Genomic DNA, 14,957 nt, shown 5'->3' with positions numbered 1-14,957 from the left:
GGGGTTTCTTCCATGTTTCAGGTATTAAGTAAATCCCAAATTGGTCCAGAGATGTCCTGTGCATCCTGAATGATTAGTTCACTGTTATGTGTCAGTTGACCTTTCCTGCCCAAGTGTCCCACAGAAATTTCAGGTCTAGACAGGACATGAGATGGAGACACAGAGCAGCAGCATCTCTCTGATCCTGCAGGCCAGCACAGACTGGGACACCAGACAGGAGAGGTGGAGGATGGTGACCTATTTTTGACACACAGCCCAGATTTTTTCAGCTGGAAATATTTCTGTGGCAGTTTTGGATGATTTGAACTTTCCCCCTTCAAATTGGAAGTGATGTTTTTGACTCAGACTTCTGAGCTCTTCCACGTGGAGGGAGGGGGAGGCTGAGGGGAGGTGTCTGATGGACTAGGACTTGTTCTGTCATCTCAGTTCAGCTACTGTGTCATCCAGAGCCTCTTCTCAAGCTGCAATGTCTGTTGTCCCTGGTCTGTCAACAAGGCTTGGGTGCTGACTACACAGCTGTTGCCATTTCAGGCCCAGTTGAAGTCACATCTCTACACCAAGTTATGCTTGAACCATCTCAAGATGATCCTCAGGTGATGGGGATGCCCTGTCTTGCTTGCACACGTGTTCACCCTTTAGTGAGAAGTGTGGTGTTTGTCTCTGGGGTGTGTTCAAGTTCTTATCTCTGAACAGAAACACTGGAGGGTCAAGTTGGGTCAAGTCCACCAACCTCCCATAGCACTGGTGCATCACAGGCTATTGTGACAAGACCAGGAGACTCCAGATTCATCTCCTGAAGTTGCTTAGCAGAATCCAACCTGTATTTAAGCTGTTTCTGATCCAGTTTGTTGGCAGGACATATCACCTGATCTTTCCATACCACTGTGTGAGGGAAGTGAGAGATCACCCATGAGATGTGTCCTCCTGGGACTATTTAGCTCAGTGCTGTTTCTCCAGAGGTAAAAAAGGGTAGATTGTGCTGGGACAGCACACAAGCCCAACCTCTTTCCATGTGGGTCCTAAGGCCAGTTCTGTTAGGTTTTTTATGACATCCAAAACTTCCCTTCTCTCCCTTTCCCAACCTGTGAAGATGCTGTGGCAAAGATACAAAGGCTCCAGTGTGTCAATACCCTCATATTTGTTGCAGATTGGCCTGATGACCACCTTGATAACTACAGTGGTGACCATGTCATCAATAGCACAGCTCTGGGACGACGAGTGGGAGGTGGTATTTATATCACTGCAGGTAAGTTGTTGGCAAGGAGGCTTCTCTGGCTGGGGGAAGGGACCAGTGCAGCTACACCTCATGGGCTTTGTGGTCATTTTGCTGTATAAATCATGGTTGTCTCTCTCCATATGGGAATCATGGCAATGTGAACATTTCTAGCAAAGCACCCATGGAGTGCTCAAGGCCACTACATCACTTAGTCTCCATCAGGGAATCATGGAATTGTCAGGGTGGGAAGGGACCTCTGGAGATCATCCAGTCCCACTCCCCTGCTAAAGCAGGATCACCCAGAGCACATCACCCAGGGCTGCATCCAGGGGCTGGAATATCTGCAGAGAAGGGGACTCCACACCCTCCCTGGGCAGCCTGTCCCAGGGCTCTGTCACCCTCCCAGGCAAGAAGTTTTCCCTCCTCTTTCAGTGGCACTTCCCATGTTCCAGCTTGTGCCCGTTGCCCCCCGTCCTGTCCCGGGGCACTGCTGAGTAGAGTCTGGCTCCATCCTCCTGCACCCCCCTGAGATACTGCCAGGCATTAAGAAGGTCTCCCCTCAGCCTTCTCTTCTCCAGGCTGAGCAGTCCCAGCTCTCCCAGCCTTTCCTCATCAGGGAGATGCTCCAACCCCCCAGTTATCTTTTTCACCCTCCCCTGGACTCTCTCCAGCAGTTCCCTGTCTCTCTTGAACTGGGCTCTTGCTTCTAAACTCAAACCAGATCTTGGCTGCAGAGTCAGAGGTGGAAAATCCTGAGGCTGGGTGGGACTCAAAGAGCTGTTGGAGTGGGAGGGCAGTTCCTCCTCTTGGTTTGGCACAGAATGCTCTGGATGGTGGTGGCCAGGTCTGGAGCATCGTGGTTTTCCCAGTCCTATGGGAGGAGTACCCTGGGTTTATTTTTGTATTGCACATAAATTTATAGATATATAGATATAGATATATCTGAAAGAAGAATGCAATGCCTGTGCTCTAGTCCTGTTTTAAGCAGGACTTGTGGAAAGCTGCAGGGCTGTGGGAATGTTAGAAGAAAAAGAGTTACAAAATGTTCATTTTCTTTCCTGCTGCCTCAAAAAGGGCTCCAAATATTGTATGCAAATATACAAAAGCATGAGGTGGGGGAGGAGCAGCAGTGACACGAGTGACTAACATTTCCCAGAAGTGCTTCTCTTTTGTTTTTTAAAGGTTTAGGCAGACAATTGGAGAACAGAAGGATGAGTCAGGGGATTCAGCTCAAACTTTCTCTCGTGCTGATAATTGTGGTGATCCCAGTCCAGGGTGTTCATAGAATCATGGGGTGGTTTGGATTAAAAGGGACCTTAGGGATCTTTAAAGCTCCTCCAGTCTCACCCCCCTGCAGTGAGCAGGGGCATCTTCAACTAGATCAGGTTGTTCAGAGGTGCATCCAACCTGCCCTGGAGTGATTCCAGGAATGGAGCATCATCCACAGCTTCTCTGGGCAACCTGTGTCTCACCACCCTCAGTGTAAAACATTTATGCCTTTAATGTAGCCTGAATCTCCCCTCTTTTGGTTTAAAACTATCACCCCTTTTCCTGGCTGCACTGAATCCCACTGTCCATGTATTTGATGAAGATATTTCAAAGCACTGGTCCCAGTATGGAACCCTCAGGGGCACCACTGGTCTCCACCTGGAGATGAAGCTGTTGATCCGTGTTTAACTGGACTAAAAGCATCTTAACTCTTGGTGGCACCAAGAGCTTCCTTGAGTTTTCAAGTTGTCTAAAGAGGCCTTTTCCCAAATATTTCCCAAGGACTTGGTTAGATCCAAAGGCAGCAGCAGGATTTGGAAGAAGAGAGTGTGAAAACAGCCACAGGAGCCTGACATAGGGGTGGGTTGAAGTCCAGCTGGAAAGAATGACCTGATGCACGACAGAGCCCGTCAGATCAGTGCATTTACAAGGTTCTGGGGGTGTTTCTAACCATGTTTTCCTCTCCTTTCCTTGTGTCCTGCAGGCCACAGCCCCTTTCCTGCACATAGGAGCACTGGCAGCAGTCACAGCCCTGTCCTGGTTGGTGGCAGGGCAGTTTGCACGGACAGAGAAAGCCAGTGAGTACCAACTGGTGGCCTTGCCTGGTGGGACTTGCAGGGGCTGGTGGGTGGCTGGTGGGACACTGGGTCCTGCCATTGGGAACCAGCAGTGCTGGTTGCTTCCCTGGGCTCAGCAGCTTCCAGCTCAGCCACGTTGGGGAGGTGGAAGCTCTCCTAGAGTCACCTGGCTGAAACTGGAGTGAGTCTGCTCTGAGGAGACACCCAGGTCCCAGAGCTGTCAATTTGAGGTCAGAAAGCACAGCAGGGTTGGAGGTGAAGAGGCTATTTTGAGTGATGCAATGACTGAGAGCATCTGGATTTCCATCACCCTGCTTTAGAAAACATCAATGCACCCTCTGCAGCTAATGCAGGGTGTTCTTCTCTGGATCTTCTAAGCACTTCTCCCTTCTTCCATCTCCTGGGCTCTTGCTCACCTGCATTTCTGGGTGGCTTTTGAGTGCCTTCATGGGCTTGTTGCTTGTGATGCAGCAGCACCCAGAGGGCTCAGCAGAGATCTGCTCCCCAGATGGTTGGGTGCTTCCTTAACTACACTTTGAGACCTGGTCAGAGGTCTAAGAGAACAGAGTGGTGAAGGACACACTGAACCCAACTCTTGGGTTTGATGCTCTCCTGTGCATCTCCCCTGTCCCACCTCCTTTCCAGGTGCTCTCCCAACCCTGAGCTGCTCCTCCAGGTTTCCTTGTGAAACAATTGGATCTTTCTCTGCCCTTAGAAGTGTTTTTCTTCAGGGTGTCTGTGGATGTTCTCAGACTTCTGTGCCAACTCCAGCAACATTATTTTTAATTGCTATTTAACCTGCAGCAAAAAAACAAGCCCTGGAAGGATTTGGCAGCACTTGCAAAAGGCTTCCAAGAAGTGGGAGTTAAGAATGAGGGAACAGTGTCTGAAGATGGAAAGATTCTGATATCCAGGGAGACCTTTCAAAGAAATAATTGCCCTGCCTTCATTTATAAATATGCCAATAAAGCTGTACCTGGTTCTTCTTAAATATATCCTGGCATGTAATTAGGCTGCCAGTGGAGGGAGGATTTACAGTGAGACTGCACATGCTCCTTTTGAACTCCTCATACTTCTCTCTCAGCTGAGTTCCCAGAAAATGGCTTATTTTGTTTATTTTTAATAAGCCAGGAACCTCTTTTCCTTCTCTTTTCTGCTCCTGGGTGGGGCTATTTTTGTTTGTTTGTTTGTTTTTAAGAAAAAAAACCCCACCCTCTTCTCTACCATTAAAAGTTCTTTCAGGGTCATTTTACCAGGGAAACGTGTCTTACCTGGAGAAGTTGAAAAGCTTTTTGGGGCAGATGTGCTTGAGGTGTTAAAAGTGGAAAAGAAGAACTGAAACCTCTGAGAAAAGCTACAGTCACTTGCCAAGGGAAAAGAAAATTTCACTCAATAACAATCTTTTAGGGAAAAAAAAGCCTGGTGCAGCTGCAGTCATTGGTGGAAGAGTCTGTTCTTGGCATGGTTTTTGAGGCACGTGCCAGTTCTCAGTGATGTCCAGTGACAGGACAAGGGGCAGTGGGTGCAAACTGGAGCCCAGGAGGTTCCATGTGAATCTCAGGAAGAACTTTGCTGTGAGAGTGACAGAGCCCTGGGCCAGGCTGCCCAGAGAGGCTGTGGAGTCTCCTTCTCTGGAGACATTCCAACCCCCCTGGCCACGTTCCTGTGTGATGTGCTCTGGGTGCCCCTGCTCTGGCAGGGGGGTTGGGCTGGGGGAGCTTTCCAGGTCCCTTCCAACCCCTCAGATTCTGTGATGCTGTGACTGGCTTTTTTTCTGGGCTAATTTCTATGTTGTTTTTTCTGTTGTTCCCTCTGTGCTAGTTTGACTGAAGCTGCAGAACAGATGTTTCTTGAACAGCTGCATGGAAAGATAATGGCCTGTTTTCAGAGCTTGATTGCTGAGGTCAGTTAGAATCATGGAACAGTTTGGGTTGGAAGGGACCTTTAAAGCTCATCCAGTCCAACCCCCCTGCAGGGAGCAGGGACATCTCCAACTAGATCAGGTTGCTCAGAGCCCCATCCAGCCTGATCTTGAATGTTTCCAGGGATGGGACATCTCCCACCCCTCTGGATAACCTGGGCCAGGGTCTCACCACTCTCATGGTCAAAAAGAATTCTTCCTTCTAACTCAACTTATAACTTATTAAACTCAAAGGCATCTTGAGCTCAAGGTGACCCTGGAAGCTTTGAGTGGGAAATGGAAGTGTGAGGAATGTGCTCTCCTAGGGGCCCAACCCAAGCTGGTGTGGTCATCAACAGCAAGAGGAATGAGAAAGGAAAGCTTCACCCTTTGCAGGACAGACAAAGGACATTAACAAATTGTAGGGGTTGTGATGTGGCCTCCTGGCCCAAGAGTTTCAGGAGATATTCTTTTCCTGGTATATAAAGTACATATTGCAAGTCCTGGAGAAGGGACTTTCATATAGAATATCAATATGAGCCTGATCCTAAATTGACATTAGAGTTGCCATGTTGCAGCAAGTGGGAGACTTACATGTCCTGCTGACTTGTCTTGGATAGTCTCCACTGGAGCTTCTTCCACACAGACCATCCAACCTCCAAATGAACAGTGGATACTTTGCTTCTGTTTCATGTCATGGTTTTTGTGTGTGGCCTCAATTCCCACGTGTGCATGGTTGGATGAAGCCTTCAGCTCTATTGTACCATGGTCAGTGACCCATTCTGGGGCATCCCTTCCTGGTGGGTGCAGTCTGATGGTCAAAATGGTTGGAAGCCCATATGCATTTCATGTGGCTTCAGCCTGAACCTGAGCTCTTTCATCCTGAACTGCAGCACCAGGAAGGAAGGGACCAGATTCTCTGCACAGCCTGTGACTTTGCTGACAATTAGGCTGATTTTCAAAGCCTGGTTGGAAGGGACCTTGGAAGGTCATCTAGTCCAGCCCCCCCTGCAGTGCACAGGGGTGTTTGTGACTAGATCATGTTGCTCAGAGCCCCATCAAACCTGACCTTGAATGTCTCCAGGGATGGGGCCTCCACCACCTCTCTGGGCAGCCTGTTCCAGAGCTTCACCACCCTCAGTGGGAAGAACTTCTTCCTGATATCCAACATGAATCTCCCCTCTTCCAGTTTTAATCCATTCCCCCTTGTCCTTTCACTACAAGCCTTTATCCAGAGACCCTCCCCAGCTTTCCTGGAGCCCCTTCAGGCACTGGAAGCTGCTCTCAGGTCTCCCTGGAGCCTTCTCTTCTCCAGGCTGAACACCCCAACTCTCCCAGCCTGGCTCCAGAGCAGAGCTGCTCCAGCCCTCCCAGCATCTCCAGGGCCCTTCTCTGGCCCCTCTCCAACAGCTCCATGTCTCTCCTGTGCTGAGGGCTCCAGAGCTGGACACAACACTCCAGGGGGGTCTCAGCAGAGCAGAGGGGCAGAATCCCCTCCCTGGCCCTGCTGGCCACACTTCTTGTGATGCAGCCCAGGATGTGTTTGGCCTCTGGGCTGCAGGTTCACATTGTTTGTCCATGTCCAACATTTCATCCACCAGAACCCCCAGGTCCCTTTCTGCAGGGCTGCTCTTGGTCCCATCATCCCTCAACCTGGATTGATAATGAGGATTGTCTCTGCCCAGTTTCAGGACCTTGGTGTTCCTGGGATGAACAAGAATTGGATCAGGATCATGTCCTGTGTCCACCTGGAGGTTGTGATGCTGGTGACACACAACTCCAGGCCACCACACCTTTGTGGTGCAGGGGAGGTCACTGATCAGGATGCCCTTCAGTTCCTTGAGTGCTCTCTGGGGAGCTGACATCTCTTCCAGAGAGAAGGAAAAATTAGCTGGCAAAGTTCCAGTGTTACTTTCTGGCTTGTGGGAGCATGTTTGAATGAGGTTTTTAGATGCTGGAAGCAAAAAAAGCAGCTGAAAACAGATCAGTTCTGGTCAGGACCAGAGCTGGGCTGTTCTGTCCTTCCCACCTTCTCCATCTTGTGTCCATTGCCAATATTTCTTTTAAAGGCATTTTTTGGGAGGTTCCAAAGCCTAAAAGAGTTTGTAAAATAAATAACAATTTAAAAGGGGGAGAAAGTATTTTGTGTTTAATATCTGTGGTTTCAAGTCGCTCCACAGAACTCAGGATTTCAAAGCTGCCTGTTGTTCTTTATAAGGAATAAATGTCTGTTGGGTCCAAGGGGGGTTTCTGTTGTGCTGTCAGCACCTTTGAAAGTTTCCCAGAGACTCTGGACCTTGTGAGAAGTCACTGGTAGCTGGGGGTGGGTGTTTGAGGCACAGCCTGGGAGGGAGGGCTGCTCATCTGGCCCCAGGAATTGCAGTCAAGCCCATCATTGCTGCATTTGCTGATCTCATGAGACAGTTGTTTGGGCCATGAAGCACCATCAAGACCCTAAGATTTATTTAAACATGTCCAGCTTCATCAGTAGAACATGATTGCAAATTAGCTGAGTTCTGGGTGGCCCAGATCTTCATGCAGAAGCTGTTAAAGTGGTGTTACTGTGGCTGGGCTGGTGTTAGTGAACCATGGAGGTAGAATCATAGAGTGGTTTGGGCTGAAAGGGACCTTAAAGATCATCTAGTTCCAACCCCCCTGCATGGGCAGGGACACCTCCCAGCAGCCCAGGCTGCTCCAAGCCCCATCCAACCTGCCCTTCAACACCCCCAGGGATGGGGCAGCCACAGCTTCCCTGGCCAACCTGGGCCAGGCTCTCCCCAGCCTCACAGCACAGAATTTCTTCCTGATGTCCAACCTAATTCTCCCCTTTTCCAACCATGTCCCCTCATCCTATCACTCCATGCCCTTGTGAAAAGTCCCCCTCCAGCTTTCCTGTAGACCAAGGTAAACCCAAGTGATATGAAATGCACCCACATTGTGCTGTGACATGTTTCACAGAATCACAGAACCTTAGGGGTTGGAAGGGACCTGGAAAGCTCCCCCAGCCCAACCCCCCTGCCAGAGCAGGGGCACCCAGAGCACATCACACAGGAACGTGGCCAGGGGGGTTGGAATGTCTCCAGAGAAGGAGACTCCACAGCCTCTCTGGGCAGCCTGGCCCAGGACTCTGTCACCCTCACAGCAAAGAAGTTCTTCCTCCTGTTGTGGACATGTTGCTCTTCATTTGTAGATCTGTTTCACTGATGTATTTCTGCTGTCAGACAGGGCAGATTTTGGTGCTGTCCCAGCCAAAGGGCTGCAGACCAGCAGTGTTTTGGGCTGCATTGCTGAGACTTGAAGCAATTTACTCAAGGTTTTGTTTCCTCAATACAAAATGAAGTGAAAACCTCCCCTAGGACTTTATTCACTCAACAAGATACTGTTGGTTTTTTTAAAAAATAGAATATTCTTTTCCCAAGACACAGAGCTCTGCTGTTGCACCAGGGGCAATGGGTGTAGACCAGTCTCTTTGGGGGACATCAGTTGTCTTGACTTTGCTCCTGTGGTGGGAGGAGGTTGGGACCAAGGTCTTCACCAGCTCTTTCTCTCTCTTTCCATCTCAGCTTCTCAGATGCTGATGTTCACTGCATACCTGGCAGTTGTAGTTGCACTTTACCTCGTCCCCCTCACCATCTCATCCCCTTGCATAATGGAGAAGAAGGCCCTGGGACCAAAACCAGCCATCATAGGTCACCGTGGAGCACCAATGGTGAGTAACCTCACAATTTTGGCACTGAGTTGACTGACTCTTCTGCCTCCATGAAGGATGGTACCAGATCTGATGGGCTCCAGAGGATGTATGTGGCACATGTCATTTGGAAGCCCCTTTCCTGGTTGGATTTGGTGTGGTGGTAACTCAGCACATGAACCCAGAGTTGAGGCACCCCCCAGGTGTTCTAAATGCCTCCCAAACAGAAGGGCAGTCCTTGCCTTCCTTGGGGTTCTTTGTGCCATTGGATTTTTTTCTGGCAGGTTTTTGCTCTCTGGGCTTGGTCCTCAAGCAGCAGAAGTTGGTGATATTGGTAAAATTGGAGGCTCAGTCTTTGTGGCCTTTGCAGGGCCTCAGTGGTTGAACTCAGCTCCCAGCAGGGTGCCTGGAGTATGTGGCAACCTGGAAAACCAACCAACCAACCAAACCCAAGCTGTGCCTGACCCTCCATGACCTCCCAGTGCTCTTGCATTGCAGGTCATCCTGAGGCTGGGTGAGGTGATGAAATATTCCTGTCATCTGCCTCTGGGTAGACCTTGAAATCATAATTGTCCTGTCCTTTCTTCTCCAAGCTTTCTAAAGATGGAACATGTTGGCTTGGGCAGAGCCCTGGGCTGGAATGACACTGTCCTGTGGTGTCTGGGTCCCTAGGTGGTTGTACCTCCATCTCTCTCTGTTGGTTGAGAGACCTCAGACAAGAAGGTGCACTGCTCTGGTCTTGTGAATGGTTGGGGCTTTTTTAAGGTATCCAACTCACTCTTTTACTGACACCCAAAGCTCCTCTCCAAGCCCAAGAGTATGCACTGGGAGTTTCCTAGGTGAGAGAAACACCCATGATGACACAGAAGTGTTTTCTTTTAGTTCTCTTGATTTTAACCCATTTTACTCTCTTAAGTAACCCCTGGAAACTCCAGGATAATTTGCATTGCTTCTGTTTTCCTTCTGTGGGTGGTGCAATGAAGCTCTGAGCATGATCAATGCTTTTTCATGTCCAGCTGAGATGGGAGAACATAAATGAAGACCAGAGAAGTGTTCCAACCTTCCTTCTGTACTATCTATGCCCAGCCTTTCATTGTACCAGTTGTCACCTTGAGTTTGAAGAGCAGTGCAAGTCCTCATGTTGTGCTAAGTCCCATCTGCTTGGCAATCAATTATTGTTAAGCCTTGGCAGAGGGATTTCTGCTCATGGGGTCTTGGTCCACTTTTGCTGTTGAACCCAACTGCATGTAGATTGAGTCTGGAGAAATGGCCAAGGGGAGCTGGGGAGGAAGAAAAAGCCCAGAGAAGAGTCTGGAAAATGGATTGTAGGACACAGATGTCCCCCCTTGGGCAATGTCAAGATCAAAAGTCTTTGCAGAGTCTGGGAGTTTAGGCCCTGGGGTGAAACTGGATCTAGTGGGAGTGGAGGTAGTGAAAAGAAATAGAATATTTGCCTTCAGGTCTCCTGGAGCAGGACAAGTGGGAGCTGGGAGCTGGTTGCTGCACCAGTTGGGCAGGACTGGGTCTGTCATGGAGCATCTGTGCTTGGAGGAGGACACAGCTGAGGGCTCCTCTGGCAAGAGCCACCAAAGAGCATCCATGGGATAGCTGAAGATGCCTCTTGTCCTGAAATAATGGATGTGTTGGGGAGATGATACATGGGGCTAAGAGGTGACTGAGGGGAGACCTGCTGGCTCTGCAGCTGCTGAGAGAAGGGCAAGAGAGCTGGGGAAGGGGCTGGAGCAGAAGGAGAAGGGGCTGGAGAACTTGTGAGGAGCAGCTGAGGGAGCTGGGGGTGTCCAGCCTGGAGCAAAGGAGGCTGAGGGGAGACCTGCTGGCTCTGCAGCTGCTGAGAGGAGGTTGGAGCCAGGGGGGTCGGGCTCTGCTCCCCAGGAACAAGCGACAGGACAAGAGGGAACGACCTCAAGTTGTGCCAGGGGAGGTTGAGGTTGGATCTGGGGAACAATTTCTCCCTGGCAAGGGTTGTCAGGGCCTGGCCCAGGCTGCCCAGGGCAGGGGGGGAGTCCCCATCCCTGGAGGGTTTTCCAAGCCCTGGAGATGGTGCTGAGGGACACGGGGCAGGGGTGGCCTTGGCAGGGCTGGGGGAAGGGTTGGATGTGGTGATCTCCAAGGGCTTTTCCAACACAAATGATTCCATGATTCTCTGTGCTTTTAGTCCAATCATTGGCTTGTGTGGAAACTGGTGCTGGAAGGGACCTCCAAGGTGGGGAAAATTCAAAAACAATTAAAATACTGTTGCTCTTTCTATAAGGATGAGATAAGAGCCTTGAATCTTGTCCATGGAGCAAAGACCCAATCCTGGGGTGGAGCTCAGAGCACAGAGCCAGATGTGTGCAGTGCTTGAGTGACTCTTGGGAACAAATTTGGTTCCTCTGTGCAAGCTCCTTTGTTTCCCTCCCCAACGTACAATTATGCAGTGATTGATTTTCCTTGTTTAAGGCCTGACAATGTGGTTCATTAGGGACAAAACACATTGTGATGATGTCCAATCATAGCAAGGCTGCTCTGCTCCAACTGCAGACTTTCAGAATCTTTTCTATAGAAGGTCCAAAGGTCTTGTCTGAATTTGAAAGCATTTGCAATTGTCTTCTAAGCAGAAAAATATTTCAAATTACTTCTTCCATGGTTAATTTTCTGGAAATTACTTGCTGTGTCTCTGTAGAAGGAAGAAGCAGCCTGATTTTTTTTGCAAGCCTATCAAAGCAAGTGTGAAGACAAAGAGCTGCTTCTAGAAATCCTGTACAGGGTCTGTCTGTACAGGCCAATTGTATCTTGGGCTGCATGAGGAAGAGTGTGACCAGTAGGTCAAGAGAGGTCATTGTGCCCCTCTGCTCTGCCCTGGTCAGGCCACAGCTGGAGAACTGGGACCAGTTCTGGGCTCCCCAGTTCAAGAGAGACAGGGAACTGCTGGAGAGTCCAGGGGAGGATGACAAAGATGACTGGGGGGTTAGAGCACCCTGATGAAGAAAGGCTGGGAGAGCTGGGACTGCTCAGCCTGGAGAAGAGAAGGCTGAGGGGAGACCTTCTTAATGCCTGGCAGTATCTCAGGGGGGTGCAGGAGGATGGAGCCAGACTCTGCTCAGCAGTGCCCAGGGACAGGACGGGGGGCAACGGGCACAAGCTGGAACATAGGAAGTGCCACTGAAAGAGGAGGGAAAACTTCTTGCCTGGGAGGGTGACAGAGCCCTGGGACAGGCTGCCCAGGGAGGGTGTGGAGTCCCCGTCTCTGCAGATATTCCAGCCCCTGGATGCAGCCCTGGGGGATGTGCTCTGGGTGATCCTGCTTTAGCAGGGGAGTGGGACTGGATGATCTCCAGAGGTCCCTTCCCACTCTGACAATTCCATGATTCTGTGAGCTGTAAGAACACTTACAGGGCTCAGGGTCCAGTTGCTGCTTGTTATGGTGTGACATCTTGAGCTGAGACTTGCTTTGCACCCAAGGAACCTTGAAGACCATCAAGTCCAACCATAACTCCCCCTACCATAACCTGATTTACTAGTGTTTCAATCATGTCCCTAAGCACTATATCTACATTTCTTGTAAACACTCCCAGGGATGGTGACTCCACCACCTCCCTGGGCAGCCTGTTCCACTGTCCAACCACTCATCTCTTTCTAGTCTGAACCCCACACACTTCATTTCCTTGTGATTGTTGCAGCCTCTGAAAGGCAACATTGAGCATCACCCTGTGGGGAGAGGAGCACCTGGCAGTGTTACCCTGATGCAACCTGAGCTACTCCATGGGGAAAACCTGAGATGCTGAAAGCAACCCAAGAAGATGGAGCAGCTCTGCCTGGCTGGGATCTTTAGATCTTTGGGTGGCTGCTGCTCCCTGCTGACAGCTCTGGGTATCCTGAATATATTTCAACAAGCTCTTTCAGCTCGACCTTGGGTGACCCAGAGCTGGGCTGTGCAAGAGGGAGTCTTGGCCTCTGTCTTCTCCTGAACAAGCCAGGCTTTGATGGGGACCTTTTTTAGGATGACAACGTGCCTCTGTGTAGCCTTTGTGGACCAAAAAGAACAAAGAACTATTATTGCTGTGTTGCTTGAGCCAGAGGAATCCAGTAGAGAGATATCAGAGCTATTTGAAGGCTGCTGCTGTCTGATTATTCACCCCAAAGCCTTGACCTGAACACGTGAGGTCACCAGCTAATAAGAAAACTAGTTATTCCCAGAGACACTTTAACACTTGAGCAGATGTTTGGTTGTTGGTTGCTTTGGTTTATCTTTTTTGTATTTCTGGTGCACGTTGCTGAGATGCTGCCTTGAGGCTTTTGTTCCTCATGCTTCTTCTTTCCAAACCTTGAGGAATTCCTGAAAACTGTGGCTTGGGAATGTTCCTTGTGCCTTGATGGAAACTTTCTGAGCCTGGTGGTGCTGGTGGCAGAGCTGAGTGGCAAAACCAGGATGTTACAGCTGCTCCAAACCTGAAAATAAGTAAATGGATTTTTTAAAATAGCTTTCAGTGCAGAAAACCTGCCAGATATTTTTTTTTCCATAGCTGTCTTTTTATTATTTTATCCTGGTCTGTCTGTTGTTTGTTTATGGACATTTTGGGGGTAGTTCTACTGTGCTGGTTTTGTAGAAAAACCAAGTGTTTGTCTTCACACTGTGTTGTTTTGAAGGCTGAATTGTTACCATCTGCTCTGTTCAACAGGAAGGACTTGGAAATAAGATTTGGGTCCTTATCTGTGGTAACCACAGGGATACATTTCCTAGGGCTCAGGTTGCTTTTTGAAATAATTGTTTAAACTCACTGGAACATTTTTATTAGAGAAATAAACTGATTTTTAGACTGAATAACAGGTCATGTTGTTGGAAGAGTAGATGTGGAAATAAAATGTGTGCTGCACAACCTGTGGTCCAGTTGTTTTCCATGGATAATTCCCTGGTCTATGGACTTAGGAGTGGACTATGGAGTTGGGCAGGGAGATACTTGATGAAATTCAACAAGGACAAGTGTAGAGTCTTGCATCTGGGGAAGAACAAGCCCATGGACCAGTGCAGGTTGAGGGCTGAGCTGCTGGAGAGCAGGGGAGGAGAAAGGGACCTGGGGGTCCTGGTGGGCAGGAGGATGAGCATGAGCAGCAATGTGCCCTGGTGGCCAAGAAGGCCAATGGCATCTGGGGTGGGTTAGCACTCTCACAGCAAAGAAGTTCTTCCTGAGATTCACATGGAACCTCCTGTGCTCCAGTTTGCACCCAGTGCCCCTTGTCCTGTCACTGGACATCACTGCACAAAGCCTGGCTCCCTCCTCCTGACACTGCCCTGAACGTGTTTGTAACCAGGGATGAGGTGGCCCCTCAGTCTCCTCTTCTCCAAGCCCAACAGACCCAGCTCCCTCAGCCTTTCCTCAGCAGGGAGATGTTCCCCTCCCTCCAGCATCTCTGTGGCTCTGCCCTGGGCTCTCTCAAGCAGTTCCCTGTCCTTCCTGAACTGAGGGGCCCAGAACTGGACACAATCTGTGAAACAAGATGATTTTTGCTCCCTAAAACCTTTCCCTAAAAACCTTCCTCCCAGCATCCGTGCTGACACTGCTAACTCACTACTAACCTCATTGCTCTTTTTTCCCCCTATAGTTGGCACCAGAAAACACTCTGATGTCCTTCCAGAAGGCAGTGGAGCAGAAGCTGTATGGAGTCCAAGCTGATGTCATACTGAGGTAGGTCAGTGTGCTGCTTGGTCTGAGACTTTGTCTGTGGACCAAACCACGGTGGGTCTTTTCTAGCTGGTGTGTGTCTGGTTGTGACCACTATTTACCACTGAAAAGGGCTGTTGTGGTGAATGCATCCCATGGTTCCCAGCTGTCTTCATTTGTAATGAACAGAGGCTGCTAATTGTTCTACTTAGATGAGCTCAGATAGTGGGGTGAGTCCAGAGGAGCCCCAGAGATGCTGGGAGGGCTGGAGCAGCTCTGGAGCCAGGCTGGGAGAATTGGGGTGTTGAGCCTGGAGAAGAGAAGGCTCCAGGGAGACCTTAGAGCAGCTTCCAGTGCCTGAAGGGGCTCCAGGAAAGCTGGGGAGGGGCTTGGGACAAGGGCAGGGAGGGATGGGAGCAGGGGGAAG

The 14,957-nt window shown here is 49.8% G+C and overlaps 1 protein-coding gene across 1 annotated transcript in view; it reads left to right on the top strand.

Moving 5' to 3' along the window:
• The window catches only part of GDPD5 (glycerophosphodiester phosphodiesterase domain containing 5), a 122,675-nt gene that overhangs the window by 83,135 nt on the left and 24,583 nt on the right, over positions 1-14,957 (top strand). The window contains exons 6-9 of the mRNA XM_010007188.1: positions 1,148-1,246; positions 3,189-3,282; positions 8,746-8,891; positions 14,472-14,554. Of these exons, the coding sequence (XP_010005490.1) occupies positions 1,148-1,246; positions 3,189-3,282; positions 8,746-8,891; positions 14,472-14,554 (422 nt within the window). The remainder of the gene's footprint in view (positions 1-1,147; positions 1,247-3,188; positions 3,283-8,745; positions 8,892-14,471; positions 14,555-14,957) is intronic.

This window comes from Chaetura pelagica, unplaced genomic scaffold (assembly GCF_000747805.2).
Source record: "Chaetura pelagica isolate M959 unplaced genomic scaffold, ChaPel_1.0 scaffold430, whole genome shotgun sequence".
Classification (NCBI taxonomy): domain Eukaryota; kingdom Metazoa; phylum Chordata; class Aves; order Apodiformes; family Apodidae; genus Chaetura; species Chaetura pelagica.
The sequence above is the reverse complement of the archived record's forward strand: the minus strand, read 5'-3'. Positions and strand labels throughout refer to the sequence as shown.